The following is a 27,427-nucleotide window of genomic DNA, read 5'->3' as shown; positions in this document are numbered from 1 at the left end:
GTGATATTTATAGACATGGTTCCTGTCTCCCCAATCACTCAGATTCATAAACACCAATTTCTTTCAGGCTTTTGAGGAATTTTGCCCCAATTTGGGCATTGTTTCCCTCACACGAGGGTAAAATCCCCCCAGCACAACTGGGGTGGGGGGGCTGCACACCCACCCCACGCCACCCCTGCCCTGGCTCAAAGGCCACCAGCCACCCACACACATGCCATGCCCCTGAGGTGACAGCACAGGGGCTGGCCCCAGAAAAGCCCCTTTAAGGGACACTTCAGGGTGGCCTCGGCAGTCAGGACATTAATTTTAGCCTGGAGCAGTGCCAGGAGAGCAGGGCAGCTGCTGCAGGCGGGGCCAGTGCCTCCCCCTTGCCCTCCCCGGGTCCCCCCAGCACAGCCACAGTCCCCGCTCCACTCCGGGGCCGGCAGAGCAGCCATGGCAGAGGAGCACAGCGAGCTGGAGGAGAGGATCATCATCAAGGACCAGCACACCAAGGAGATCGACCTGGTCAACAGAGACCCCAAGCACATCAACGAGGACGTCGTGAAGGTAGGGCTGTCCCACACTGCGCTGTAGAAGTGCCACTGGAACCAGGATTTGGTGTCAGACCTTGGTCTGTGTTTGGCTCGACTCAGCCGGTGCTGTTGATCTTTGTCCATGTGCCCCAAGAGGTGCCATCTCCAGGGCTGTGGGGAGGTGACAGCCCTGCTGGCTGGGCACCCAGACACTGGTGGGGTGGCATGCCTGGCTCCAGTTAATGCCATATTTCCCATTCCTTGAATGGGCTCTCCAGTTTCATAACGGCTTGAAAATTTATGGAGATGCCTTCCTTTGTACCAGCAAGTGGGCAGCCAAAAATAACACAGAGATTAAATATCACTGATTTAAAGGAATATTGGGGAAAGGCTGCTGGCCTTCAAGACACAACAGCCTCCATACTGGATTGTTTGATGTACATTGTCATATTTGTGGAAGACTGTTCCCCCAGGGCAGCCCAGAGGTGCAGCAGCTCCCAGCTCCCTCCCTGTTTCTGACCAAGAGGAATTCCCATTCTAACTCCGGGGCTTCCTCTAGACTCCCTTAGAATTGCAAACAAAATTTGTCTCTGTTAGCCAGAGGTAATTCCAGCCCAAAGGGGAACCACAGGAGGTGGAAGGGTTTTGCTAAAACTGTGTTTGTCACACCAGAAGGGACAGCGTGCACAGCACTGCTCACACAGGCTCTGCAAAGGGCCGTGACCTTGGCAGCACTTGGATTTGGGCATTAAAACATCATTACAGCTACAACCAAATGGCCAAATTAAACTCCCTTGGCTGAGCTGTGACAGTATCGCTGGGCTCCTTTCTGGCATGGTGAGACCTGTCTGCCCAACACCTCGGCATCCCAAGCACATTCCCAGCACCATGTCCAGCATCTGTGCCACTCCCTGCCAGTGCATCCCGCAGCCTTGGCCTGAGGCTTGGACAGGTGCCAGGCCAGGGGAGCAGCCCTCTGCCATGGCAGCAGGGACCAGGAGAGCCCTCAGCCCACTCACCCCAGGGCCAGGCAGCGCTTTGGGGCACACACCTGCTCCCCAGCTTGGGAATGCCACCAGCTACTCCTGGAGGACAATGCCAGTGCTGTCCTAGCCACCCACAGGCCTCCCACCAGCCCCTTTTCCCCAGCACACCCCTGCCTTTTCCCACTCCAGAGTCACCAAAGCCTGAAGAGACCTTCCAAGCTCCCCACTCCCACGGCCACGCTGCTGCTCCACCAGCACTGGAAGGCTTCAGAGCTCGGGCTCCTCAGCATTCCTCCACCCTAAAATAGCCCAGCCGATCGAGCTGGGGCCGGAGGGCAGAGCCAGCCCCGGGACAGAGCACAGCTCCCCCTCCTCCTCCCAGGGACAGCCAGAGGCACGCTCCAAAGCCCCGGGGCATCCAGGAGTGCTCTGGAACACGGGGAGCAGAGAGCCAGCCAGCAGGGGAGCAGGGAACGACAGTGCTGTATTTGATGAAGGGCTCACCTGGCCACGGATAAACATCCTGAGCATCACAAAGCAACAGCCAGAACTTGGGATCACGTTGCAGGGGTGGCACTGGCCACAGAGGCTTTGCAGAGCTTCACAAACCTCCTCCAAACACAGCAACAGAGCAGTGCACGGCTGCACTGGGTGACCTTAAGAGAGCTTTTCCAACCTAAATGGTCCCACGATTCTATAAAGGAGCAGTACTGCGGAAGGTATCTTTTCAGCTTTATACCGGCTAGCGCTTGTATTTCAATGCCTTAGAAAGCCTCGAGCAGCCTTGAGAGGTAGCACGGGCAATCTAGCACTTTAGTAGCTCTAAAATCGGTACCTGAATCAGCTGCAGAGCAAATACCATCAGCAGAAGCAAAGAGGGAGAAATATAGCTCCCTGCTCGCTCAATTCCCTGCAGTTAGAAGCCTTCAAATGAGACAGACGACCAGAGATGTTTACAGGAAAGTAGCTGAGCTGAGAGAGGGCGTTTGCCTCCCCTCGACCATCTTTATTAGGAGAGGGGGAAAGGGGAGGACTGGGGGCGGACCCGGGGTGACCGGCCAGTCAGACACTGCTGAAGAGTCTGAGTTACATTTGGCTTTGCCCACGCTTGGAACAAGGGAGCTCGGAGCACATGTCTTTGGGAGGGGGGAGGGGAAGCTCAAAACAGGCAGCAACACAGTACCTGCACATGCTGGTCCCTGAGCCTCTCCAGGCATTGCCCAGGAGCCAGAATCAGTCTGAGTCTGAAGCTCCACTGCTCCTCCAGATCCACTCCCACTGTGATGGCAGCAAAACAAGCAAAGAGGCAGAGCCTCTGCTTTTATATCCTGCTGCTCCCTGCATTAATTGATCCCTGATGAGCTCATCAGGCAGTTGGGCAGTAACCTGGGCTAGTCCCCAGCACACCTGGACTTTCCAGGGGCTGCTGATGGAACCTCAGGACCAGCTCTCAGGGCTGCTGGCTCCTCACTCATGTCAATGCTTCTCCCAGCACCTCCTGCTCACTCCAGGAAATTAAAGATGACACAGGGTGATTTTGTGAGTCAAGTGCTTCCAAAAGCAGAATGGATACTGTAATTTAACATGAATGTACAGACACGTCAGCTGCCCAAGGGGAGGCCAGGCTGGATTTTAAGGCAAATAGCTCAGTTTATCTATTCCCTAGAAGTGAGTTACACCCAAGGGGATCTCTGCATGGAGTTTTGGGGAGTGTGTGCCACTCAGAGACACCCCCTGTGCCTGCACAAACAGCATAGGCAGGGCTGAGCCCCAGCTCCCTTTCCCAGGAGGAACATGGACAGACAGCACTGAGCACCTCATTCTACGGGTATAAATAAATAATCCATAAATCCAGAGGGCTGCTGGATCTTTATTAGCACAAACACCTTCCCACTGAGTGGGCAGCCACGTCCCTGAATGCTAAAAAAGAGCAGGAATGGGCTCTGGCCGCCTCTGCAGCCAACACTCCCACGCACAGCTCCTGTTCCAAGGGCTCCCTCACACCTCACCCCAGATCAGGGGATGGGGCGGGCACTGTGACCCCCCGGTGCTGGAGTCTCAGCTGTGGGTTGAGCCCACCACTGTGCTGCCCACAGGCTGTGGCCAGGCAGTGCTGGGAGCCCTGAGGATCTCCCATCTCCGCAGGGGCTTGTCCCTGCTGGGGGTGCAAGGATCCATGGATCCACCCCCAGCACAGTCCCCACTCTCCCCAGCCCCGTCCGTTTGGCATCTGCTCCCACCTTGTGCAGCCCCTCCTCCTTGCATTGGGGCCTTTGCTGACCCCCAACCTCCCCTATGTCCATCTGCTCTCCTCCCAGGTGGATTTTGAGGATGTGATAGCTGAGCCTGTGGGAACATACAGCTTCGACGGCGTCTGGAAAACCAGCTACACCACCTTCACCGTCAGCAAGTACTGGTGCTACCGGCTGCTCTCTGCCGTCCTGGGCATCCCCCTGGCCGTCGTCTGGGGCTTCCTCTTTGCCCTCATCTCCTTCTGCCACATCTGGGCAGTGGTGCCCTGCATCAAGAGCTACCTGATAGAGATCCAGTGTGTCAGCCGGATCTACTCCCTCTGCATCCACACCTTCTGTGACCCCCTCTTTGAGGCACTCTCCAAGATCTGCAGCAACATCCGAGTTGCTCTCCGGAAGGAGATTTAGGTCCTGACAGCTGCCCCAGCAGCCCTTGCACAACCCCCTCTATGCAGGCTCCCTGCCCTCGGGCAGGTGGACACTGCACACATGGACACCCCTGCCTGGTGAGGGACCTGCACATGGACACCCCTGATAAGGGAACTGGGCATCACAGCAGGACCCCACAGCAGAGCTGGCTCTCAGGGATGCTCTCTGCAGATGGAGGCAGGCCCCGAAGCTGCTCCTTACTCCATCCCAAAGCCAGAAGCCCATCATGGCTCAGGGAGCAGCCCAGACAGACCCTCTGCCCTCCAGGACCCCTGGGAGTTCCTGTGGGAGAGACGGCAGCACCTCCTGGACCACAGCCCTGGGCCACAGCCTGCAGGTGCAGGGCAAGCAGTGAGGCTGCAGAGCTGCTGCTGGCCACCAACTAAACCCTGCCTGCTCCTCCATCCCTTCAGGCTGGGAAGGCACTGACAGAAACTCCCTCACAGGAGTTGTTATTTGTGGCAAACAACTGCTGTTGTGGGAGCTTCTGCATTAAACTGCTGCACAAAACTTTTCGGGATAGAATAGCTAAACCAAACCTTTTTCATGTGTACTTGCATTTCAGCCAAGCTGTGAGAGCCAGACCAGGCCATGCATGACGTGTTGTGTCTGCTCTGAGAGTGTGAGCTGATCCTGGGCCACCGCCAGCTGCAAACCCTCTCGTGGCACTTTGATGCTCAGTTATGCACTTAATTGTGGAGCATCGCTCAGTGCCATGGGCAGGACATGGGGCAGGACAGCGCGGGTGGGACCCAGCCCTGTGCATGGCCCTGAGCGCTGGGGCTGCAGGAGGGCAGGGGGGACACAGAGCCTGGGGAACCTCGCTTGAGCTGGGCTCTAAGCAAAGCTTGGGTTCGTTCTGCAGGGACAATCCTCACTACACAATTGCTCAGTCGCTGCCGAGTTTGCTCCAGCCACAGCAGCGTGTGCATCCCACACGGGCAGCGCTGTCCCTCCACTGCGTCCTGGGATGGAGCGAGGAGGCTGCGGGAGGGGCAGGACCGCACCGACCCTCGGGCTCTGCCCGGCAGGGGGGACTCACACCCAGCCAGGCCCTCCCTCAGCATCCCAGGGTCGCCCTGATGGGTGGGGAGAGCAGAGGAAGAAGCCTCTGCCGGGACCCTGCTGCTCTGGCTCCAGGGAAAGAGGAGTGAGGGGCGAGAGGGCCGATTCAGAGCTATTTCCTCCCCTGTACTGTCAATTAATTTGCCGGTCCCTCTTCCACGGAGCTGCACTTTCACTTTGAGGCCCTTGAATACTCTTTTGGCTCCAGCCTTAAGTGCTTTGCTGAACCAGGGTCCAGGAGGTCTCGTTGTTCAGAGGCTGTTCTCAATTGTGTCCATGTGTGCCTTTCCCTTGGCTTCCAGCAAAGACTTGGAGCCAAAGGTTCCTCTAGTGCCATGCCAAGGACAAGAGGGAGCCAGGTTTTCTACTGGAGCTCTTCCAAGGGCTTGGGATTGCATACTGCTGTTACTCCATAGCAATGTGGTACCCAAGCTCCTGCAACATCAGGGCCCAAGAAGGATGGAGTGATTAAAAAGAAAAATATATTTAGGTATTTAGAGGGGGAAAAAAGTCTCAAAAAACACTTCACCATGAGCATTTTTTGTGGGAATAAAAATAATTAAAATCAATTGTATAATGGGCTTATTACTACTTCTAATTTTTTTGTTGTTGTTGTTCTAGTAGTTCACTGCCTGAACCCAAAAAACCCTGAAATGCTGATGTCCCCACCACATTGCTCTCTGGGCTCCCAATACTTGGGGCACACCTGTCAGCACCTCTGTTTCACTTTTGACCCTCCTGAAAAGCCTTTTGGCAATGCATTCCCCTGGGACACTCCTGCTCTCCCTGTCCCTGCTCTGCCGCAGCCTGGGAACAGTGCAGGAGCTCAGCCGTGGCACCACTTGGCTGCAGCACCTCCAGGCATGGGGCATGGCCCTGCCTGAGCCCCAGACCACCACCAGAAACTGCAGCCAGCGCTGGAGGGCAATTCCCCGTGTCTCCCAAAGCTCCCTCTCTTCTCCAGGCATCCGTCCCAGTAACATCTATTGCCATGTTCTCTCCTCCCCGGCAGGTGGAGGATGCACCAGGCCCTCAGGCTCTCGAGAAAAGGAGACCCCTCCTTCCTCGTTTTGTGCGGGAGTGAGTGACCCTCAAGGAGAAGGAGGTGAACGTGGGAGGAAGATGCTCTATAGTGTCCTGAGGATTTCAACCAGTCAGCAAATGTGCTGAGAGCTCACTTGGAGCTCCCACAAAAAAAAAAAATCAAAGGAATGTCAGGGTAGGAAAGGTGCAAATAGACCTGCTGGTGACAGTGAAAAAATAAAGGACACATTTAAATGTATTTTTCATGTTCATTCCCAACATGAAAGGCCAAATTACATCACCGTATGAGAGCCCCAGCTGTGCCCCCTCCAGTGCCCATGTCACAGGCAGCTCTGTGCCGCCGGGTGCGGATCCCAGCGCTGGGCAGCGCTGCACCGGCAGCGGCACCGCGGTGAGCGCAGCTGGGTGTGTGCGGTGCTCCAGCCCTGCTGCCCACCGGCCCCCTTCGTTCGCTCAGCCCAGCGCTCCACCCACGCCTCCCTCCCACCTTCCACGAGACACAGTCAGAAAACTTTATTTACAGGTTTTGTCAGCAATTAGAATCCATGCCGTGAGCATGCCCTGTGCGCTAGAGAGCAAGCGAAAGGCACTGGAACCTTCACGGGAGCCTTCACGGGATCTGCGCCGACCCCAGAGCCAGGCCTGGTGTCGGGGACGTGACGGGACTGTCCCTGTCAGAGCCCACGGAGCCCAGCCCGGATCCCGCACACCCGCCCGTGTGGAAGCTGCTGAGCACGCTCGGCCAGGGCGTTCCTGCCCGGATCCCGGCCCCAGCCGTGCCCGCTCCAGGCTCTTGCCGACCGTCTGCACGGCCTCGCTGGGGATGAGGTCCAGAGCTGGGGTGGGGACACTGGGGCGACAGCGCTGTGCCCTGCAAGGCTGGTCCCTGTTGCCCGCCAGGATGCCCTTCTCTGAGCCTAGGCAGGGGGAGCAGGGCTGGCACGGTGCAGGGCTGGCACGGTGCAGGGCTGCGGGGCTGCGGGGCTGCGGGGCTGCGGGGCTGCGGGGCTGCGGGGATGCGGGGATGCGGGGATGCGGGGATGCGAGGATGGGGCTGCCTCTGCTCCAATGGCTGCAAGTGAAGCGAGAGCGCCTGTGCTGAGAGCGCGGTGCCAGGAGCCGGCATCCTGCAGGACCGTGCTGCAGGTGCAGGTGGGACAGTGCCCAGCGCTGTGCCGGGGATGACACCCATCACCCTGTGCTGCAGCAGCCCCTTCCATCCCATGTGGTGCGTCACACCTGCCCCAGCAGCACCCGGTCGCTCGGGACAAGACCTGTCCCTCCTGGTGGCATCCCTAAGCCACTGATGTTAGCCTTTGGGGCTCAGGAGCGAGTTCCTGGTGTCTAATCCCAGCCTGAAACTTGGACACAGAATTCCTGCCCCACTCCCGTCTCAGTTAAATAAGGCCCTCTGTACATGCTGACAGGCATATATACACCTATTTATAGACCCCCTCCTTGTCCGGGCACAGCTTGCCACAGGGAAGCACTGGAGGCAGCACAGCAGAGGCACAACGTCCTGGCTGGTGATGGCCTCACGTCGTGGACGGCTGCATGAAGCTCCTCTGGCTCGTGCTCCTGCAGCTGAGGACGAAGGAGGAGGAGTTGCTCTTCTTGCCCAGGTCACACGCCGGCCGCGACTTCAGGTAGCGCGTGGAGCAGCAGAGGAAGCGGCGCACGAGGTCGTGGAAGAGGTGCCCGGTGTAGAGCATGTAGATCCAGGGGTTGCAGCAGCTGTTGAGGCTGGCCAGGAGCATGGCAATGATGAACGGGGAGGCTGCGAGACAGAGGCACGGCAGTGTCAGGGCACGGCCACGCCGCGGTGGCCTCTGCCGAGAGCCCCAGCCCCGGCGGCACCGCGGCACCTCCTCCCCGCCAGGGATGTGCCCCCCGCCCGCAGGAACACCATGGGCAATGAGAGCTGCTGCGGGGCGGGGGGCGAGCCTCCGTTCCAGCACCTTAGGTTTAGGTTTTTTCCCCGCATGAGCCGCATTTCCCTGCTCCTGCTGCCTGCCCGGCGTTACCCTGGAGTGCCTGGCCAGGAGGCAGAGCTGCCCCCAGCAGCACCTGCACAGTCAGCCTAGTCTAAGGTGCCCAAACCCGGGAAAGGGACCGCGGCCCTTGGAGTTGCCGTGGCAAAGAGCAAGCAGAGTCGGTGGCTCGTTTTTCCACACCGGTGGTTGATTTGAGGCAGACTCTCAGCTTCCAGCTCCTCGGGCTGTGGGACAGCCATAGTCCCCAGGCCACGGGGCGTCCCCTGCTCCTGGGCTGTCCCCACTGCCAGCCCAGCAGCCCAATGCTCTCCCAGCACCTTTCTCCAGTCATTTTTCTTTCCCTCAAATTAATTTTTCCCACACAGCGCTCTGCCAGGAAAGACAACAGCCATTCCCACACCGCAAATGAAGTCCGGGAGCCTGGCATCCCCCGGTGTTGGGGGGGATGGTGGCAGTGCGGTGCCAAGACATCGAGTCTCTGGCTGCTGCTCTCTGTCCCCAGAGCAGAAAGTACCCACTGTCCCACCTGGGAGGTTGGATCAGCGCCTTCTGGTGACAACGGGATGGTGGGACGGGCATCTGCCGTGGCACCGAGACAAGGGGGGACATCCCCTCCATGAAGTGGCTGCTGGTGGAGATGGAGCCTTTATCCTGCTCCCTGTGTTCCAGCTCATCTCCTCAGCCCCTCTGCTGCCAGAGGACGCGCCAGCAGCGAGGATGAACATGGCTGGTTTGGCTGTTCTGGTCCCTTCGTGCCTCTGCAAAAATCCACTGACAGTTTTTAAACCAGTGAAGAAGTGTGACTATAAATATTAGCTTCCAAATTCACCTTCAGCCAATGGATGCGTAATTCCTGCTCTTGTGATGTCTGCTCCAACTACTTTTAATTTCAAGCATATGCTAAAAAATTATTCCATGGGGAATGGTTACAAATCCCAGGCACAAGACCTGAAATACATCACAGCGTTTCTATCCACTTAAAACCATCCAGCCAGGGCTGACTCAGCTCTTCCCTCTCTGCGGGAGGCAAATTGAATTTCAGGGAGCTTACCGCAGGGCAGGTCCGGAGGGTGGGCTGCTCCCCTCCCTGGCTGGAGCACCAGAGACCCCCGAGGGGTGCTGCAACCAGCAAGCTCTGTCCCTCAAGGATGTCCCCTCCCCCCGGCACTCCCCGCTCCTGGGGATGTCCGGAGCGGTGGGCAGGGGTGGAGGCTGTGCCCCAGCAGGGCTGTGGGGGCTCTGCTGCAAACACCCAGTACAGGAGCGGGATGGGATGAGGGGCTCCCCCATTCTCACACACTGACTGGGGCCATCGCTCACAGCCCACGTGTCAGGGCTCCTGCCCCAAGGTGAAGGGACCGATATAAAATCATGGTGCTTCACAGCCCTGCTCGTGTCCTCACAGGCGCCTTGAGCCGACCGACTCCGAGCTCGGAACCCCGCATGTGCTCCCTGTGAAGTGCGGGCAGCAGGAGCCTCTTTCCAACCCGCGGGCAGTGCAGGGTCCCCGGTGCTCAAACCAGCACCTGGATCATAACCTGCAGCTCGGACCCACCTTACAGAGGCTTTGGGGTGTGTGGCCGCCTAGGGGGGGATGGATCTCTGCTGCCTGGCCGGGGAGGCAGCATCAGGCTGACAGCCCTGCCCTTCCGGGGCTGCCCCACGAGCCCGGCACTGCAGCTGGGCTGCGAGGAGCGAGGAGCTCACATTTAGGCACCTTCATGTGCCCCATCAGCCACGGGGAAGGTACACGGAGGGGCTGCAGGGCAGGGGCTGGCGGGGCTGGGGGAGTGGGGCCGTGCAGCTGCCTGGGACCGGCCCCGTCCTGCTGCCCACCCCGCTCTGCTCAGGGCAGGGCTGCAGCCTCTGCGCCGCCCTGGCCTCGGCTTATGGGCCTTGTTCTATGGAAGCGAGGAGAGCAAATGAAGTGGATCAGTGGGAACAGGGCGAGCCCTCCCTGGTTCTCCCTTCGCTAGCGAGGGAAGGAGGGCGCTGCCTTGTTCTCTTTACAGCCTCATCTTTCACCCTGCACATGCCGAGCGCATCCTGCTGAGGTGGGAGCCCAGCTCCGAGCGGTGTCAGGGTTTCACCCAGCACAGACCAAGCTCTGTGCATCGCTCTGCTCATGCCCGAGTTCTGCGGCTCGCCACGCTCCGGGATGTGGCACACGGGATCAGGGGCAGGGCCCCTGTTCAGCCCCCTCAGACTTCACCAGGGCTCAGTCAGGTACCGAGAGACCTGCCCTCACCAGGGACACTCTGTAAGACATCCTATGTGGAGAAAGCAACACACTTTCTAAGGAGGTGACTGCTCCCTCACCTGCCTTTGGGATCTGCTGATCACCCCCAGTGCAGCTCATTGGGGTGCAGTCGTGCCCCCATTGCTGCTGGCACCCAGGGACCCCTGCCCTCCCTCTCCTCTGCCCTTTCCGTGGCTATGCCCACACAGCTGTGAGGTGAGGAACAGCCACAGTCCCTTCCCAACACGGGGTACACCTCTCCTGCACCCCACCACCCTGCCTGGCCACAGTGTCCAAGCCTCAGTAACGGGAAGGGGTCCGGGATCAGGGCAAGGCTGTGGGAACGCTGCAAGCAAAGCCTGTGTCCTCTGCAGAGAAGTCTGGCTGTGCTGCTCCCCCCTCGTGCCTCTGGGCAGCCAGCAAGGAGGAGGAGAGCCTGGGAAGAAGGGCTGGGGTCTCCCAACACTTGTACCCACCCCCTGGCCTTTCCTCCCCATGCCATGAAAGCCTCCAGCAAGTGCCCTGGCAGAGCTCCCACCCTGTGCCGCAGCCACGGGCTGCAAGGAGACAGGAACGTGGTGGGGACAGGAGTGAGGAGTGTGGAACAGCTCGGAGGGCTGGAGAGCCCCCTGATACCTTAAAGTGAAGAGGGGAGAAAAAAGGAAAAGGAAAAAGGGAAAAGGGAAAAGGAAAAAGGAAAAAGGGAAAAGTGCTGCAAGGCCGATGGCACCGTGTGAGAAAGGTTCCCCATGCAGCCAGAAGGATTGGGACAGACAAATCCTGTCTACCCCCGCTCCACCAAGGGTCAGCGAAGCAGCAGAGGTTTGGGTGCTGGGAAGGGAGGGGCAGCTCTCAAGACTGCAGGATTAAAACACAGCATGAGTGAGGGCTGCTGCTTCACCCCAGAGCCCATCTAGGAACTAGAAGTTTTGATCAGCCTAAATCAGGTGGAAAACCCCTGGAGCACAAGCCATATTCCACTTCTCCTGAAATAAATGGAGCAGAGAGAAGCAGGAGAGGCAAAGCACACCTGCCTGGCTCCGGCTCTGTCCAGCCCATGGGAACAGATGCATATGGGCTGCAGGACACGGGGTTTTCCACAGCTGTGTAGCTGGGATAGGGCTCGGGAAGGGCAGAGTGGCCAGGCTGAGCAGCCGTGCCCTGTGAGCTGCCCCTGAGCCACAGTGGCCCTGAATTTGCCAGGACTGTGGTAGCTGTTGACCTGGGAAAGCTGCGGCTCCGCTGCCTGTGGGGGGTTTATCCGTGTTCAGGACTTTCTCCCATCTCCCTCCCACCTGCCCAAAACCAGCTCGGAGCAGTTTCTGCCGTGGGTGTCCCCGGGGCACTGAGCGGAGCCGTCCAAGCACACCAGGGCGAGGGAGGGGAGGCTGTACCTTCCTGCGGCGCGTTGGTGTCCCACACTGACCACATCTGCACGAAGAAGAAGGGAGTCCAGCACACTATGAACGCCAGCACGATGATAAAGGTCATTTTGACTGTCCGGATCTTGGCTTTAGAGATGAGCCTGGTGCTGCTGACCCTGGCAAACACCATCCCTCTGCGGGAGCCTGAGCCCAGACCCACGCTGGGCCCATGAGCCGTCTTCAGCTTCACGTTCTGCCAGATTTTGAAGCTGATTAAGCCGTAGCAGATGCTCAGCATCAACACAGGGATGATATAGACCATGAGGGTGATCCAGGTAACATAGGCTTTCGGTCCCCAGGGCTGGATGAAATCTGCCCAACAGTCATAAACCCCGTTCCCCACATCCCTTAGAGAAAATATGTGGATCTGAGGGATGCTGACCAGCAGACACAGCAGCCAGGTGAGGAGGACAGAGACCCGGTCAGCTCTCCTGTGCAGGGACCTCAGTGGCTGACAGATGGCCAAGCACCGGTCCAGGGACATCAGCAGGAGCATGTAGGTGGAAGCGAACATTCCCACTACCTGCAAGTACTTGATCAAGCGGCAGAGGAAATCTGGCCCATAGAACCTGAAGGTGATGTCCCAAATGAGCTGGGGCAGCACCTGGAAGATGGCCACGACCAGGTCAGCGATGCTCAGGTGCTTCATGAAGAAGTACATGCGGGAGTGCTTGTGGCGGGTGGTGTGGATGGCCAGTAGCACGCACAGGTTGCCGGTCAGAGCGAGGAACAGGATGAGGCACAGGACTGTCACCTCCACCTTGGCCATGTCCTCGTTCCTCTTCAGGGGGTCGGCGGTGCTGTTCCTGCCGGCGCTCAGGTTCCCCAGCCGGAGGCTGCCGTTCCCCAGGGAGCTGTTGATGGTCCAGGTGCTGCTCCCCGCCAGGTACAGCTTCTCCATGGCCAGCGCCGGCCCGCATCGAGCCTGGGGCAAGGTGAGGGCAGAGAGCGGGCAGAGCCTTTACCGATGCGTTCCTGTGCGGTAGCCGGGTGTCCCCGCCGCTCTCTCTCCGTGTCTCCTCGATTCTCAATATTCCACCGCTCTCCGTGTCCCCCCGTGCTGTGTCCCCCGCCGGTCCCCTCCCGGCGCTTCCGTCCCCGCCGTGCCGCCCTCTCTGCCCTCCGGTCCCTGTCCCCGTGCCCCGGGTGGCGGCTCCCCGCGGCTGCTCCCTGTCCCCTCGCCGGTCACTCGGCGTCTCCGCCGGCTGCTGCCCCGCGACGAGCCCCGGCGCAGGGGCCGGGCGAGCGGCGGGGGCGGCGGGCAGAGGCGGGTCCCGGACCGGCCCCTCGGGGCCCGCCCGCGGCCGCTGGCCCCGCACCCGGACCCGCCTCAGCATCTTCCCCTCGCCCTCCCCGGAGCGCGGCCGTTCCCGCACCCAACCGGCGGCACCGGCTCCCCCGCAGCCCCTCTCCTCTCGGGCAGCCCCGGCTCCCCCGCAGCCCCTCTCCTCTCGGGCAGCCCCGGCTCCCCCGCAGCCCCTCTCCTCTCGGGCAGCCCCGGCTCCCCGGAGCGGTGCCGCGAGGGGAAGCGGCGGAGCGAGGCCGCGGGGGTGGGCGGGGGCCGCCAGCGCACCCGATAGACCAAAGCCCCCCGGCATCGCGTCTCTGGGCAGACAACGGAGGGCGGGAGCACGCACCGGGCTCACCTCCCCAGCACAGCCCTGCCCTGCCGGAGCTGCCTTCGCAGAACGCCCAGGGAAGGGTCCCCCGTAGCTGTCAGCCCGGCCTCGTCCAAAGGAGCAGGCTCAGGCGTTGGGCACTTGGCAGCTAACACACACAACTAAGAGCTTCCCTTTTCCTTCAAGGGGAACATTTCAAAGTATTATTTCTATGAAATAAGGAGTGGTAGGAATGTGTGACACCATTTGTCACCAGCTCATCAGCACAGCTCAAGGGTCCTCCCCATTTTCAGGCTCCCTACAGGGGATGTGGAACCTGAAAGTGCAGGTGGGATGTTCAGAAGAGCATGGAACCCTCCCCGTTCATCCCTCAGTCCAGTGGTGCTGAAGCCCCCCAGCATCACCACCCTCTGCTCCCCACTTCAAGTCGTATCTCAAATCCTCCTCAGCCCAGCCTTAGACCCTGAACAAACATCCCTGCAGCTATTTTTAAAGATTTTTGGGAAGCTTTAGCTCCATGCAAGATGTAGAAATATTAAATACTTTGGCAAGTTCTTCCCTCCAGGGTTCACGTTCTTCCTCCTTCAGGCAACAGAACTGCTGTGGGAATGGCTGCAGATCGCAGCTCACCATGTGCAATGCTTTTTTTGTATTGTTCTGCTGTTTTTGGGAGAGCTCTGAGGGAGGACGTGACTGTGGGTGAAATCCTGGCTCCAGTGAAGGCAAGGAAAGGTTTGCCTTTGGCTTCTGCACAGCTCCTTGAGCAACTTGCAGGGACTTGAGGGATGTCCTTGGGGCCCAGGTGGGGCAGCAGCACCATGAGACACCGTCAGAGGAGCGGCAGAGCAGCCACTGCTCCTCTCTGGCCTTGGATGAGGTGTCACTCAGGACTGCACAGAGCCCAGCTCCCTTCCAGAACAGACCTGAACCGCTAGGAAAGAGCCCCGTGCCCCTTGTGCAGCCCCTACACGTGGCAGTGAGCACCTCCAGGAGTGGTGAGCAACTGTGAAGTGCATTTGCTGTCAGCAAGGAATCACAGGTGCGTGGCTGGGGAAGAGCTCTCCCAGGATTGATGCCGTTTGTCCCCATGCCAATGCCACACCGCTCCCAGGGCCACAGCCTCTGCCATGCTCTGCCTTGACTTGGAGCACAGGAGCAGCTCAGTGAGGATCACATGCCTGGGGCCTGAAATTTGGGGATTGGGCTCAGGATAACATTCAGCTCCCAGTGCCCTTCCCTGAGTGATCCTGTCGGGGCCGGGCATTGCCCCCCAACAGCCAGAGATGCTCGTGGCCCCTCGCAGCCCCTCTGTCCTTATTCAGGCAAAGCTGCAGCTGCCGCACAACTAAAACCCAAACACATGTGATTTCGAAGCAAAGAATCCTGTGAGAATCAAAGCGTTTTCTGAGTCATCCCCTGCTTCTTCCAGCTTTAAACATTCAGGGATGCCATAGAGCTGGAAACATTTTTATTTTAAAAATACATGCTTTGGGATAATCAAAAGCACAAACACTAAATAAAGCTAAATTTAATTGCATTTGGGTTTACTGCTGGAGCTGAAATAGCTGTTTTTCCAATAGCTATCTGGAATCCCAACTTTATAGTCCCCAGGACAGAAGAGGTCTGGCACAACATCAAGCCCAGGCCACAGCTTTGCAGATGGAGCTGCAGCCGCCCATGAGCTCGTGCATGGCTGCAGCCCACAGCAGGCACTGCAGGCTGGAGAGCCAGGATGTGGTACCAGCTGCTCTTGCATGGGAATTTCTCTTTATCCTAGAATTTTTTCCTAGTCCTCACCTCTTGCACTCAGCCTGCAGGAAGCCTAACTTTAGTAAGTCTACTAAAACCACAGAGACAAGCAGTGCCAGGGACACACCTTCCTGGAAAAGGCATATTTGTGCTTCAATACAGAGCTGATGAATGCTCTGGGCTTTAAATCAGTCTTGAGAATGTACTAAGGGCACAGTAAATTACAAATTTTCCATGTCTTTCTTTAACGTGCATGAGTCAATTCTCAAGTCTGAGACCGAATTCCTCCATGGCTCACCAGTTGGTGTGCTGATTTCCAGAAAAACACAGAGTCAATACTGTAAAATGTTCTGTACCAAAGGAAACAAGGCTTTGGAGACAAAACATGAAAATAATAGCAATGCACAGAATTATTTGGTCCCAAAACCATATTCAAAATTCATTGTGTTACTGAGTTCACTGATCAGGGGTTAAATAAGCCAGGGCAGACGGCATGTCCAGATGCAGGTAACAGTTACATTCCTGGGTAGTGCTGTGTTATCCACCACATCACCTGCCTGCACCATGCTCTGGCCATGGTATTTCTTTTTGTTAGCTGAAAAACAAAAAAAACAACCAAAAACCTAGTTCTGAGATTGACCACAATAAAAAAAAACTGGAAAAAAACCTGCAGCCCATGGTGAGTCCCAGAATTCCTGCCCCGGCACACAAGCTGGCTGTCTGGGCTCTGCACAGAGCTGTGCCATGGCTGGGGAAGGCTTTGGAAACTGAGTCATCAGAACATTACTGGGAGGGGAAAGGGAGCCAGAGAAGCTGACTTGTGTACACAGACAAATGGAGAAGGGAGATCAGCTTAGACGCTGCAGTCTTGAGTTCTGTAAAGCATTCACAGCAGAAAAAGAATTCCTATGAGTTCATGCATATATCAAGATAATTTCTTCTCTTTCCCCTGGTTTATCTGGGAACACACTAAACTTACTCAGTGTTAGAGAACCTTTGACATCATGTCCCTGAAAGGTTCATGGGATTCAAACCATTTCCTTTGAATCCCCAACTCACTGAAATCCATCAGCCTCTGCTCCCATGGCCTCCAGCCACACCAGCACCAGAGCCTGAGTCAGGCTTGTCCAGCTTTGGGAGGTAAACCCTGGAAAAAGAGCCTGAATTTCCTGGCATTAAGCCAGTACACTTTCCATACCCTCTATCACTGGCACTCCAAATGAAACCCCCAGAGCCTCTGAAGACACATCCCAGAGCACACTGGGATGCCACCTCCTGCCCCAGGGTGAGCCCTGGGATACAGCAGCAGTGCTCTGATCAAATCAACAAGCTTAAACCTATTTAAACTAGAGCAGGCTACGGATCCTGCTGATCCAATAATCCAGGCTGATCCTATAGCCCAGAGAGTCCCATTCAGGCTGGGGCAGAGCCTCACAGGGTAGATGGCTGGTTTCTGTAGGGAATTCCCCCTGCTTCCATCTGCCCATCGTACACAGGCCACACTGCCCTGCACATCCTGTCCCAGCAAAGAGGGACAGAGGCTCTCCCCAGGCACCTCCCCAAGGAGCCAGGTCTGTACAAGGTTCCCAAGGACACTGTGCTAAAACGTTCCTTGCTTCATCCCATTGTGGCCTCAAAGCCCATAAAACCAATGGAGCCTGCACAGACCCTGGGAGTAGCAAATTGGTATAATAAAGTTGAAATATGTATCCATAGTCCATAGGTTTTTAACAAAGAAGGTTCATGTTCAAGCTGTTGGGAGACTACATAATAATTTTATTACTTTTGGGGGGGATTACTACATTTGTGTGTAACTTCAAGCTGTTCATTGCAGTACCCTGAAATCTCACTCACCATCTAGAAGGAAAAGCAAAGCAGAGCTGGTGAGACCCAGGAGCCCTGGGGCTGTACCTGTGGCACAGGGATTCACACCTGCAGCAGTGACAGGTGTTATGGGACCTGCACACCCCAGTGACATGTTGAGTGTCATCTGCTGGGATCTGGGATATTAACTCAACATTTCCATAGTCAGAGGTATGGATCACCTGGGTAATGCCAGGCACCCCATGCACAGCGCTGCCTGCAACCCCTGTACACACACTGATGCTTCTGTCCAGTGATGTGAGGCACTTTTCTATTTGAAAAAGATAGAAATAACAAGATCTATTTGAGATTTTGTTAGCTAAAGACAGAAGAGCCAGAACAAAGGTCTGCTTGTTTTGATTACAATTATTTGCATATGTATACAAAGGAAAGTGAATCAAGTTTGCTGCTCATCACAACAAAATCTTGGCCAAGTGATATGAAGGAGGCTGCAGTCCTCAGGATAATTCAGTATATATGTGTAAGTATATAAGGAGATGTGTGTCTGGGAATGCCCACATAGGTGAGGGTGCTTCCACACAGCCCCCATTTCTCTCCCACCGAGTACCTGCTATGAAATCCCCCGTCCAGGTTCAGGAATGCCTCTGTGGGGCCAAATAATTAACCAGAGCAGTGAGCTTTCACCACGAAAATGAAGCCCAACTACATTTATACAAACTTTTCTGCCTCACTAATTACTTCCCATTTGCAGTAATGTGTTTACCTTCTCCTTCCTGAAGCTGGTAATTCATCCTCCTCTTTATTTAATTCCAGGTGGTTGATTTGGAGCCAACTCACCAATTTGTCCAGATCATTTTGACTTCAGGCTCTCTGGCTCCTCCAGTGCCAGGTGGGACAGAACCATGATTTTTCTTTCCTCTGGACAGCATATCCTGGTGTCGGGCTTGCCCAGCAGGTAACTGTGATTCACCTTCAATTCCTCTGCTTGTGTAACGTGTTCCAGTTCCAGAGTATCTGTTCTTCTATCAAAACAGACTCTCCTTTTTTATTTTTAACTCCTGCCAGCAAACACAGGAGAAGTGTCCTTGAGAGACCCTGACACCTGCCTGTCCCCCGCTGCCGCAGGTCCCTCCCCGGGGTGCTCAGCCCAACCCCCCCCGTGTCCTGAGCTCCAAGGAACCCCTCCAGTCCCTGCCAGAGCCCGGCCGGAGCACTGGCTGTCCTGCTGTTTGTGACACACGACGTCCAACCAAAGGCAGGAGGAATCAGCCCATCAGTGCAGTTCTCCTGCAAAATCAGAACTTCTGGGAAAACACCAGGAAACACCACAGCACAGCCATCCCTGGGGCACATGGCCTGCTCCCAGATGAGTGAGACACAGTGAGAGGCAAGTGAATCCCTTATTATTTCCTCTGAAACATTAAGAGCAGTATCGGAACAGCCCATTGCCCTTGTCAGCATGTAAAGCAGTGCAAATGATCCATTTGCCTTTCCCCCACATCAGCTGGTGCTGGGGCATCCCACCCCGGAATGGGATCCTTTCCAGGGATGTCTGCCCTGGTTGCTCACAGGGGCAGGGAGATGGGAGAGCTCCCAGCTCTGGGTATCAGTCTGGGGCAATTCCCTTTGCTTTCAAAGGCATTCCTGCCTGACAGAAACAACCCAATAGAAACTCCCTGACATCTGCAAAGCCAAACAAAACCAGGTGACACCCCCCCCCCCGCCCCACCTCCCCAAACTCCTGTTTAACCCCCAGCTACTCATTTCAGAGGAGTCACGGAGCAGGAGCCAGCAGGGAGCCCCATGGCCGGCAGGGCGACTCTGCTCCTGCCTCTCCCCCATTCCCAGGATCGCTGCCTTTCTAATGGCTCCACTGCCGGGCTGGGGGAACACGACATTTTTACTTTTTGATTATTTTGTTTCCAGTTTTGCCCTTCTGCCCCAGCCTGAGGGACTGCTCCGTGACTGAATTAATTTCCTCCTGAATAGACTCCCTGCCCAAAGCAGCCCTTCCCACAGTTTTCCAGTGGCAGCCCAGCACCACCACCCTAGCTGCCAGTATCAGTCCTCCAGGGAGCTTCTGCCCTACTCCCAGTCCTCCAGGGACCGCAGTCATCAGGAATCTGCCCCGGATTCACACTGGGAATTGCTGCAGAGAGGCTGGACCCACAGCAGGGTGGGATGGAGGGTCCCAGGACCCCACATCCCTGGCAGCAGGGTGAGACAGAGGGTCCCTGGGACCCTACACCTCTCCTGCACTGCCAAGCCCAGCACAAGGCATCAGCTGTGGGTGATGTGACAAACACTGGTCACAATCAGCCCAATGAAAAGGTGTAAGAGGATGCAGCACCTTCACAATTACTCACCCAAAGACCACAGCGGTGGGTTCTCCCCTCGGTGGGGCCCTGGGCCAGTGGCAGCTGGGCCACGCTCAGCCCCAGCAGGACCTGTCCCAGCACCGCCCTGTGCGTCACCACCGTCAGTGCTGCCCTGGCTTCTCTGGCCGTGACTTCTGCCCCCAGCCTGCCTGTTCACAGTCCCCAACTGCTCCCGCTTGCCCCTTGACTCTGTGACGGAGGAGCAGAGCTGCCCAGGGGAGCAGGGGACAGGACAGCGTGGGGAGGACATTGTGTTTCCTTCCCTGTTGTTTTTTCCCTTACGTTATGTGATTCCTGTGAATCTTGGGTTGGTGAGATGTGTAGCAAGCGTCATTTATGGCACCCAGGGGATCAGCAGCTACTCCTGGCAAAGGCTGGACCTGGCAGCACCCTGGCACTTGCCTGGGGCTGGAGCTGGCCCTGGCACTGGGTCTGGCAGGAGAGACTGGATCCTGCCCAGGCACCCACTCTGTCCAGGCAGGAATGAGGCATCAGACCATCAAATCCGCATTTTTTCCTAAGCCTCCACATTGCCCAGTGTGTCTGCTCCATGCAGCCTCCCCCAGCACCTCGACCACCATGTCACACGTCCACACACCCCACTCACGTTTGTCACCTCTACAAATACCATCGCCCTCCTCCAGCACTGACCCACAGCTCCATCTCAGGCACAGGTCACCAGTTTGGACTTTAAGTGGTGATGACAACAATACCTTTTATAAAAAAAATGAACCCCCACAGGTTGTCAGCGAAGCAGTTTGATTCATGCCCGTATTTAACGTGCCAGCTGTTCTCTCCCTTTTACCACACCACAGAACTGTCACAGCCCCCATGGCAGTGAGGCTCTTTAGCTCATTTCCAAGGGAAATGTCAGCACCTGCAGCCACACCAGTGCCCCACCAGCGACAGTGCAAACAGCAGCTGCTTTGCCAGCGCCTGGAGAAAGCCCTTGGATACTAATTTACAATATTATTACCATTCACTGGCTGACTGCAACCAATTTCAATGTCTTATGTGAGCTGCTGTGACAAAAAGGCAGCCCTAAAGCAGACATCAGTAATTACTGTCTTTCAAAACAATCAAACCAACACAGATTCCTGCTTTGCCTCTGCATCTCCCCACCTCATGTACTTATGACAGTTTATATGTGCCACAATTTAGCCAGTTCCACACACAGATATTCCTGGGAACCATGGCCTGAGGAGGATTATTTCTGAATCTCAGCTACAGCCCGAAGTCAAGACACAACCACCCTCAATCTTACCCAGATTTTGTGCCTTCTTTGCCAAGCTCCCACTGACAGGGTCTGACCAAAACTTCAGGCTCAGCAAAAGCACCTGAAGTATTTTCCATATTTTGCTTACAAGCTTTATTTTTAAAAGCCTTCCCTGGTGTTCAGGTTTCTTTCATTTCCTTCACTTTCTTGCACTGCTTTATTGCATTACAAAATTCCACCACCTCCTAGGGAAGATCAGATTTTTCAATGTAACTATTTGTTTGAAAGCTAGAATACTTCATGTCCAACGACTTTCCAACTTCTTTCCAGTTTCAGGACTTTAAACTAAAATAATGACATGTAATACTGAGTACGTTTACACAGACATGTATAAAAAAGCCTATTTGTGTAGGACAGAATCTCCCTGCATTCCTCAGTCCCTCCCTCCCCTGGCTGTGCCAGGGAACTGGGGCACCAGTACCTGCCTGCCCCCAAACAAGACACTGTCCTGCAGCTGCTTCCAGGAGGGCAGATGAGGCTTCCACAGGATGCAAGCAGGAACAGTAGCAACACAGGGACCTGCGTGCTGCGCTGGCGAGGGAACTCACGGCACAGGAGCCAGGCCAGGCTCCTGCAGGGCTCCGGCACTCTGTGCCCAACCTCAACCGCCAGTGGCCCACAGGGCTGTGGGCAAACCCACCAGCCTGGTCATTAATGCAGCTGGAATGGCAGTGATGTGAAAATACAGCATTTTACTCAGTACCCAGATACTCTGAGAATGGGAAAAGGCCAAGAGGGGTTTCCCAGCGCTGAGCTCGGGCGTTCTGCAGCACTAGCTCCTCTTCCGCTTGCCCTGGGGAATCGCTCGATCGTTCTCGGGCATTCGCGGCCGACGCAACTTCCTCTTGTTCCCTGTCAGAGCCACGGAGCTGCTGCTGGGGGAAAGAAAGAAAAGAAGGGTAATAGGGGGTTTGCAAGTGCCCTAAACACAGCACACACTGGTGCTGTATGGAAGCACTGTGAGCAGTACATGGATGCTGCACATGTACGTGCTACAGGTGATGGGGAATCATGGAGCGGTTTGGGTTGGAAGGGACCTTAATCATCTCATTCCACCCCCTGTCATGCGCAGGGACACCTTCCACTATATCCCAGGTTGCTCCAAGCCCCGTCCAGCCTGACCCTGAACACTTCCAAGGATGGTGAGAGAAATATTTCCGTCTTCTCATTTGAAGGTGACAGCACCATGAATCATCCCATAGACCCTGAGCCTGCAGGAACAGGGTCATCACAATGCCTCTCCTTCTGTCCCCAGAGACCAGTTTGGAACCCAAGGAACAGCAGCATCCTCCCAAATTCCTTGTCCGTAACTGAGGACAATCCCTGGCACTGACAAAACCATGAGGATGCTCTATCAGAAAAGGCAGTTTGAGTCACCGTCCGCAGGGGCACAGCCACCTGGAAGCAGGACGAGAGGTTGGTCCACGTTACCCCCAAAGGACAGTGCTTGGGGCTCGCAGCCTTACCAGGCACTCTCCTCATTTATGGACAAAGTATTTTCCACTGAAAACTCAACAAGTGTTTTTAGTCACAGAGTTAAAGAAAAAATTCTTAAACTAGCCATATGTAAATGAAGCGGCTGATTTCCATCATTCAGCCTTGGAGATTTAAATTCCACATAGTGTTGACATGAAAGATGCTGCTAATCCGTCAACAGCTTTTACTAATTAAACATTCCTTATAAGTGCACTCTGTTTTATGCCATCTGCTAGGCTGAATCCATCCTGCAGGGACTATTCGTCTTAAACTGGGAATTCACAACTGAAAATAACAATGGAAAACTCGGAGATGCCCAAGTCCACATCTGCTGGTGATGCCTTTTCCTGGTCCTAAAATCAAGAGTCATACATGGTTAGAAGGGGAAAAGGGATTTGACCTTGGTATTTATTTTAAGGATCTTTAGGTGTACACGTCCAGCTCATATGCATCGAGATGCACCCCGCCGAGTCTCTGTGTCTGCCTCCCCCCCCCAGCATTGGGTATATCATTATAGGTGTTACTAATTAGCAGATCTATCAAAGATTCCCCAATGAGAGGCTCGAGTGAGCCCCCCTCCCCAAGGAACCTTCCCCTGGATGGTTCTATCTTGGTTTACAGAATGTGTTCTGGAGAGGACCTTGGGGTCTGGGGCACATTGATCCCTAACTACAAAGCTTCTGAAATGTTTAATCTCTTAGCTTGACAAACAAGCCCAAGAATGCAGGCAAAAAGCACTGAGAATACAGAAGTTGTAAAAAGGTATAACAGGGGTATAAAAAAAAAGGCAAAAATCTTCATGGCATCACTGGCTACCACCAGATACACACTAAAGATACTGGCAGGAACAACTCATGTTTCAGAGCTACACCATGGTGGAAATGGATCTCCTGCATCCATGGGACCCTCAGCCACACCCAGGGAGATCTGTGTGAATCCCAATGGGTCACAAAAACATGACTCAGAGATTTGCAGACATTAAGCTTTTAAGAACCAGGAAGTGCTCTTCTCATTTCAAACAGAAGTAAATCAGAACAGATACTCAATTCCAGCATGTTCAACTTGTCAGCCTCACCTACAGCTCTGTCAACAATGGAATTTTCAAACGCAACAGAAGATCAGATTTAATTTTCCATAAAAAAACAGTTTTCTCTTTTATTTTTTTAATTAGAATATATACTTTACATATACACTTTAGAACAATACTCAGTTGGGCACCTGTGGATTCTTGGAGCACACAAGTATCATTTTTCAAGGATCCACGTTCACTGACCAAACTGTGCTTCCCAGAATTGTGGGGATTCTCCAAGAATCTGACTCTCCAAAGGCATTTGCTTCTCCAGGATTCCACCAACTGTAAACTACAGACCTAAACCCATCCCAAGGACTTCAGTTCTTGGATATTCTACGCACCTGTCAGAGGATGCCGAACACGTCTCAGACCCTTCCCCATCTGCCAGAATGTCCGAATTGGTGCTGAAGGGGAAAATAAAATTGATGGAAATTATTTTAGCAACACCTACAGCAATGCAGGGCTCAACTTGGCAATGGCAGCAGAACACGTGGATGAGACCAACCCCTCCAGTAGCAACAGCAATGAGAAATAACATCAACCTACAGCACAGTCCAGAAACTTCTATCTCTGTATCACTTCATTTTCAGGTATTCCTGGGGTCTCATTATCATTATTTAACACACAAGACCCTTCTATGTTTATGTCTCTTTGTTAACTACACCACCTCTGTATTCCCAGGCACCAGAAAGTTTCTCTGGAGAGGATCTCCAAGATGCTTTCATGGGTAAAGTGCACCTTCTTTTTTTAAAGTCTCCCTTAAATAAATCAACATGACATACAATTTCTGTAAGACAGCAGGATTTTTTTCACCCTTTGCCATTTTGTCTCCCCTGTGAAGTGAGAGTCCTCAGCTGTTACTGTGGTGGTAACTGCAGAATCAAGAGGAACTCGGGTGGGCAAACAACACCAGGTTAGAGTAACCTCGAACACATGCACACTCAGACATACAGATAAAAAGAAAAAGATACCAAAAATGGATGGGGAAAGTTTTGACGGTCAACATTGTTTTTACTCTCAGAATTAAAAGTCCATCAAAAGCTCATTTTCAGTGCACAAACTGGATGCCCAGGGAATGAGTTATCATCATATTTCCAAACCCTACTCTAATGTTCCAGTTACATTAAAAAAAAAGAACTGGGGAGGACACAGGGCTATTTGTGTGCTTTTAGTCCCCTAAAATAGAAAAAGAACAGGTTTGAGGCCTGAACATGATGTACTTCCCTGCCTTGAAAACAGCAGCATTTATCACCCGCCGTGTTTGTCACCGCAAAACAATAAAACTGAAAAAATCTGGCTAACGCTCAAGCCAATAATGCGCATTCAGAATTCACATGTGGAATCCATGGTCTATGCCTACCAAACTTTTTTAAAACCAAGTACAAAACGTCCTGCAGCAAGTTCCACCTTTGGCCTACACACAGAGCTGTGAATGGGCCCTTGATGCCACAGGCATTGGTCCCCAGAGAACCCAATTAACTCCTATGCCCTAATTGCAGTGAGAGACTGAGGAGCTGCAGTAGCTCTACAAACCAGGGTTCTGAACTTCCAGCTGGAAATAAAAGCCCTGTGTCTCAGGATCTCTTCCAACACCCCACTGCTCCACGCCAGCCCCTCACTGAAGCAGCTCTCTGCATCCCGGCTCTCCCAGACATCGCTTTTGGTTAAAAGCCTGAGCAAGGCTAGAGTGGAGCTGAGGTAATTATACACCTTTCGGACACATGCCAGGGGACAAACGTTCAAAAACTTAAAAAAAAAAAAATCCTTAAGTACGCCACAGTTGAAAAACAATTATCAAAAAAAAGTCAACTAAACAAAAGCAATTTTGACCACCAACTGAATTCCTATTTTAAATTAACTCTTTTTCTTTCCCTGAAGAAAACTCCTCCCTCTTCTTAGCATCAAATGATTAGCCCTTAAACTGAAGATTATGAGTTAAATAAGAGGAACAGCTGCCTCATTCTGAAGGTTTTTTTCCTAGAAAGAAAAAGATCAAAGAGATCACAGAATTTAGAATTGTTTTGTTCATTTCTCCAGTGTTTTCTGCCTTTTCAATGCCCCAGAGGTATCTGCCTACATTGCATCCAGGCACAGCAAAACACTTCTTCAGACTTCAGTCAGACTCCAAATTCAAGACAAATTCCCACAACAGGTTTTCTGTCCTATTCTTAACTAAAGGTCACTAATCTCTCCCACAATTTTACAGATCATTTCCAGATGAGTCAAATTTTACAGCAAAATGATTAAAGTTCTTCACCTGAACTGCTCAAGATGCAGCCAGCATCCTGTGGCAGGGTGATCCTGCACTTATTCATGGCTCCACATTGGGAAAAATGCAGCTCCAGTGACTCAGGCAATTCCTCAGCTCCATATTCCTGCAGGATTGGTTTCCCTGATCCTTTACAGTCAGTCAACCAAGAGTCAACTCTTCCTTTCTTGACCATCGGTTGGGCTTGACTTCCACCCCCCTCCCCCCTTTTTTCATTTAAGATAAACACACCACCCTAAAACAGAGAGAAAAAAGCTGATGTAAGTGTGAATGACGTGTCTTGTTCTAAAACTGAGAGGAGCAAATGGCTCTTTGAATTGGTTTATTTTAAGGCAGACTAAGTTCCTTCTTGGCCTCGCATGAGCAGCCAGCGTCCTCCCATCCGTCCATCCCGCCATGTGTTGTGCACCAGGCTCTGGCACGTGCTCTGAGCTTTCCCTCAATGCTGGCACAAGAAATGAGCTCCAGCCATCTCGTTTTACCAATGTCATTTGGAGGTGAATGCCCAGTCACCAGGAGTGAGGGAAAACAACTGTTTTCTCCCTCTTGCAATCCTGCTTGCACTTCGTCCCACCCATAACGAACAGGAGGAGCTCACTGCTGGAGCAGCCCAAGCACCACGTTATATCCAAGGTGAGCTGTGCAACACAACATCTTCCCTGGCTTTGCAGAACCTCCTCTTCAGACCACGTGTCCATGGCTTCATCCTCCTGTCTCTGCAGAGGCCTGCCAGCCTTGGCTTTGCCCAGGCCCCCATGGAGGGCTCCTGTCTGCACTAAACCTTACACAGGTTCCACCGTCTTGCTGTTTTCCTTGACTCTTTCCAGGCTTCCTTAGTTTTCCACAGCCTCCTCTGCAGTCCAAGTATACACCTTTGAGGCTGTGCCTTGGGAAAAGGGAAAGATCTGCTGCACCTCTCTGAACTGCTTCCCTCAGGAGTCTGGCAGCAGTGGGATGTGGTGGCTGAAGCACCAAGAGCACTCCCTACCATGACTCCTGTTTTCAGGGCTCGGAGATGTCCAGACCCCACGGCTCCTGACCAGGGACCAACATCCTCCTGGACACAGGCTGTATGTAAGAGCTGCCACAATGCACATCTGAGGCCACCAGCTGTCCCCACCTGACACAATGTCCCCAGGACTCTTGCCACCAATCCTCACAGCTCCTGCCATTTATTACAGCTCAGAGTTTTGGGAAGAAAAGTATGAATCAACAGCATAGCAGAAAAGTATCATAATCCTTTCACAATGAACCTGTATCTGAGGCCAAAACTCACAGATCAAACACTCCTGTCTAAGACTGTGATGTACATCATCTCTGAGCCAAATCAGTGCAAGATTTATTAAGTAAAAAAGCCCTGAAGAACTAAAAAAAGGCAATTATTGCACTGATCAACACATTTTCATACACTTCTCTCATCTGACAGCGATGGCCAGGGCACAGGACAACGCTGCCTTCAAACTCAGACTGAGGCAACTGCCCAGGAAGAGCTCACACAGCATTTCCAAGCACTCTGCCCTGCCAGCTTAGCCAAACCCATGTCAGCCAGGCAGAGTTCAGAGGATTGTTGCCATCCAGTGCACTCCTATTTCTACCTCTTCTTCTGCTGATGAACTCAAGCCCATATTCGGTAAAGCACAGAAATCCAAGGAAAAGTGACCTGCTAAATGCAGATCTTGGATCCTGATCAGTGGCTCCTAAACTCGCTGCCAAAAAGCCCCACATATTGCAAATGAGGCCCCTTCCTTGGGCATGAACCCCTCCTGGCAGACACTGCAGCCACTCTGGGTATTCCAACAGCATAGGGATTTATACA

The 27,427-nt window shown here is 54.2% G+C and overlaps 4 protein-coding genes across 6 annotated transcripts in view; 2 read left to right on the top strand and 2 right to left on the bottom strand.

Moving 5' to 3' along the window:
* The first annotated feature begins 386 nt into the window (after window positions 1-386).
* Window positions 387-5,821, top strand: CAV3 (caveolin 3). Its single transcript, XM_032120734.1, has 2 exons — window positions 387-549; window positions 3,820-5,821. The coding sequence occupies exons 1-2, from the start codon at window positions 436-438 to the stop codon at window positions 4,159-4,161; spliced, it is 456 nt and encodes a 151-aa protein (XP_031976625.1). The 5' UTR covers window positions 387-435; the 3' UTR covers window positions 4,162-5,821.
* A 687-nt stretch (window positions 5,822-6,508) lies between these two features.
* OXTR (oxytocin receptor) lies at window positions 6,509-13,140 on the bottom strand. Its single transcript, XM_032120733.1, has 2 exons — window positions 11,919-13,140; window positions 6,509-8,068 (listed from the first exon to the last, which is right to left on the bottom strand). Exons 1-2 carry the CDS (start codon window positions 12,847-12,849, stop codon window positions 7,827-7,829), a joined length of 1,173 nt encoding a protein of 390 aa, XP_031976624.1. The 5' UTR covers window positions 12,850-13,140; the 3' UTR covers window positions 6,509-7,826.
* Window positions 12,848-13,528, top strand: LOC116449494 (translation initiation factor IF-2-like). Its single transcript, XM_032121100.1, has 2 exons — window positions 12,848-12,883; window positions 12,935-13,528. The coding sequence occupies exons 1-2, from the start codon at window positions 12,848-12,850 to the stop codon at window positions 13,526-13,528; spliced, it is 630 nt and encodes a 209-aa protein (XP_031976991.1).
* Window positions 13,529-15,018: 1,490 nt separating this feature from the next.
* RAD18 (RAD18 E3 ubiquitin protein ligase) overlaps window positions 15,019-27,427 on the bottom strand; it is a 37,707-nt gene continuing 25,298 nt past the window's right edge. For 2 of the 3 annotated variants that reach the window (XM_032120730.1, XM_032120732.1), the window contains exons 12-13: window positions 23,684-23,746; window positions 15,019-21,669 (exon numbers count right to left, since the gene is read on the bottom strand). In XM_032120730.1, the coding sequence (XP_031976621.1) occupies window positions 21,567-21,669; window positions 23,684-23,746 (166 nt within the window). In that variant the 3' untranslated portion in view covers window positions 15,019-21,566. The remainder of the gene's footprint in view (window positions 21,670-23,683; window positions 23,747-27,427) is intronic. The other variant, XM_032120731.1, reaches the window with a different exon arrangement.

Source organism: Corvus moneduloides, chromosome 11, assembly GCF_009650955.1.
Source record: "Corvus moneduloides isolate bCorMon1 chromosome 11, bCorMon1.pri, whole genome shotgun sequence".
Taxonomy (NCBI): domain Eukaryota; kingdom Metazoa; phylum Chordata; class Aves; order Passeriformes; family Corvidae; genus Corvus; species Corvus moneduloides.
The sequence above is the reverse complement of the archived record's forward strand: the minus strand, read 5'-3'. Positions and strand labels throughout refer to the sequence as shown.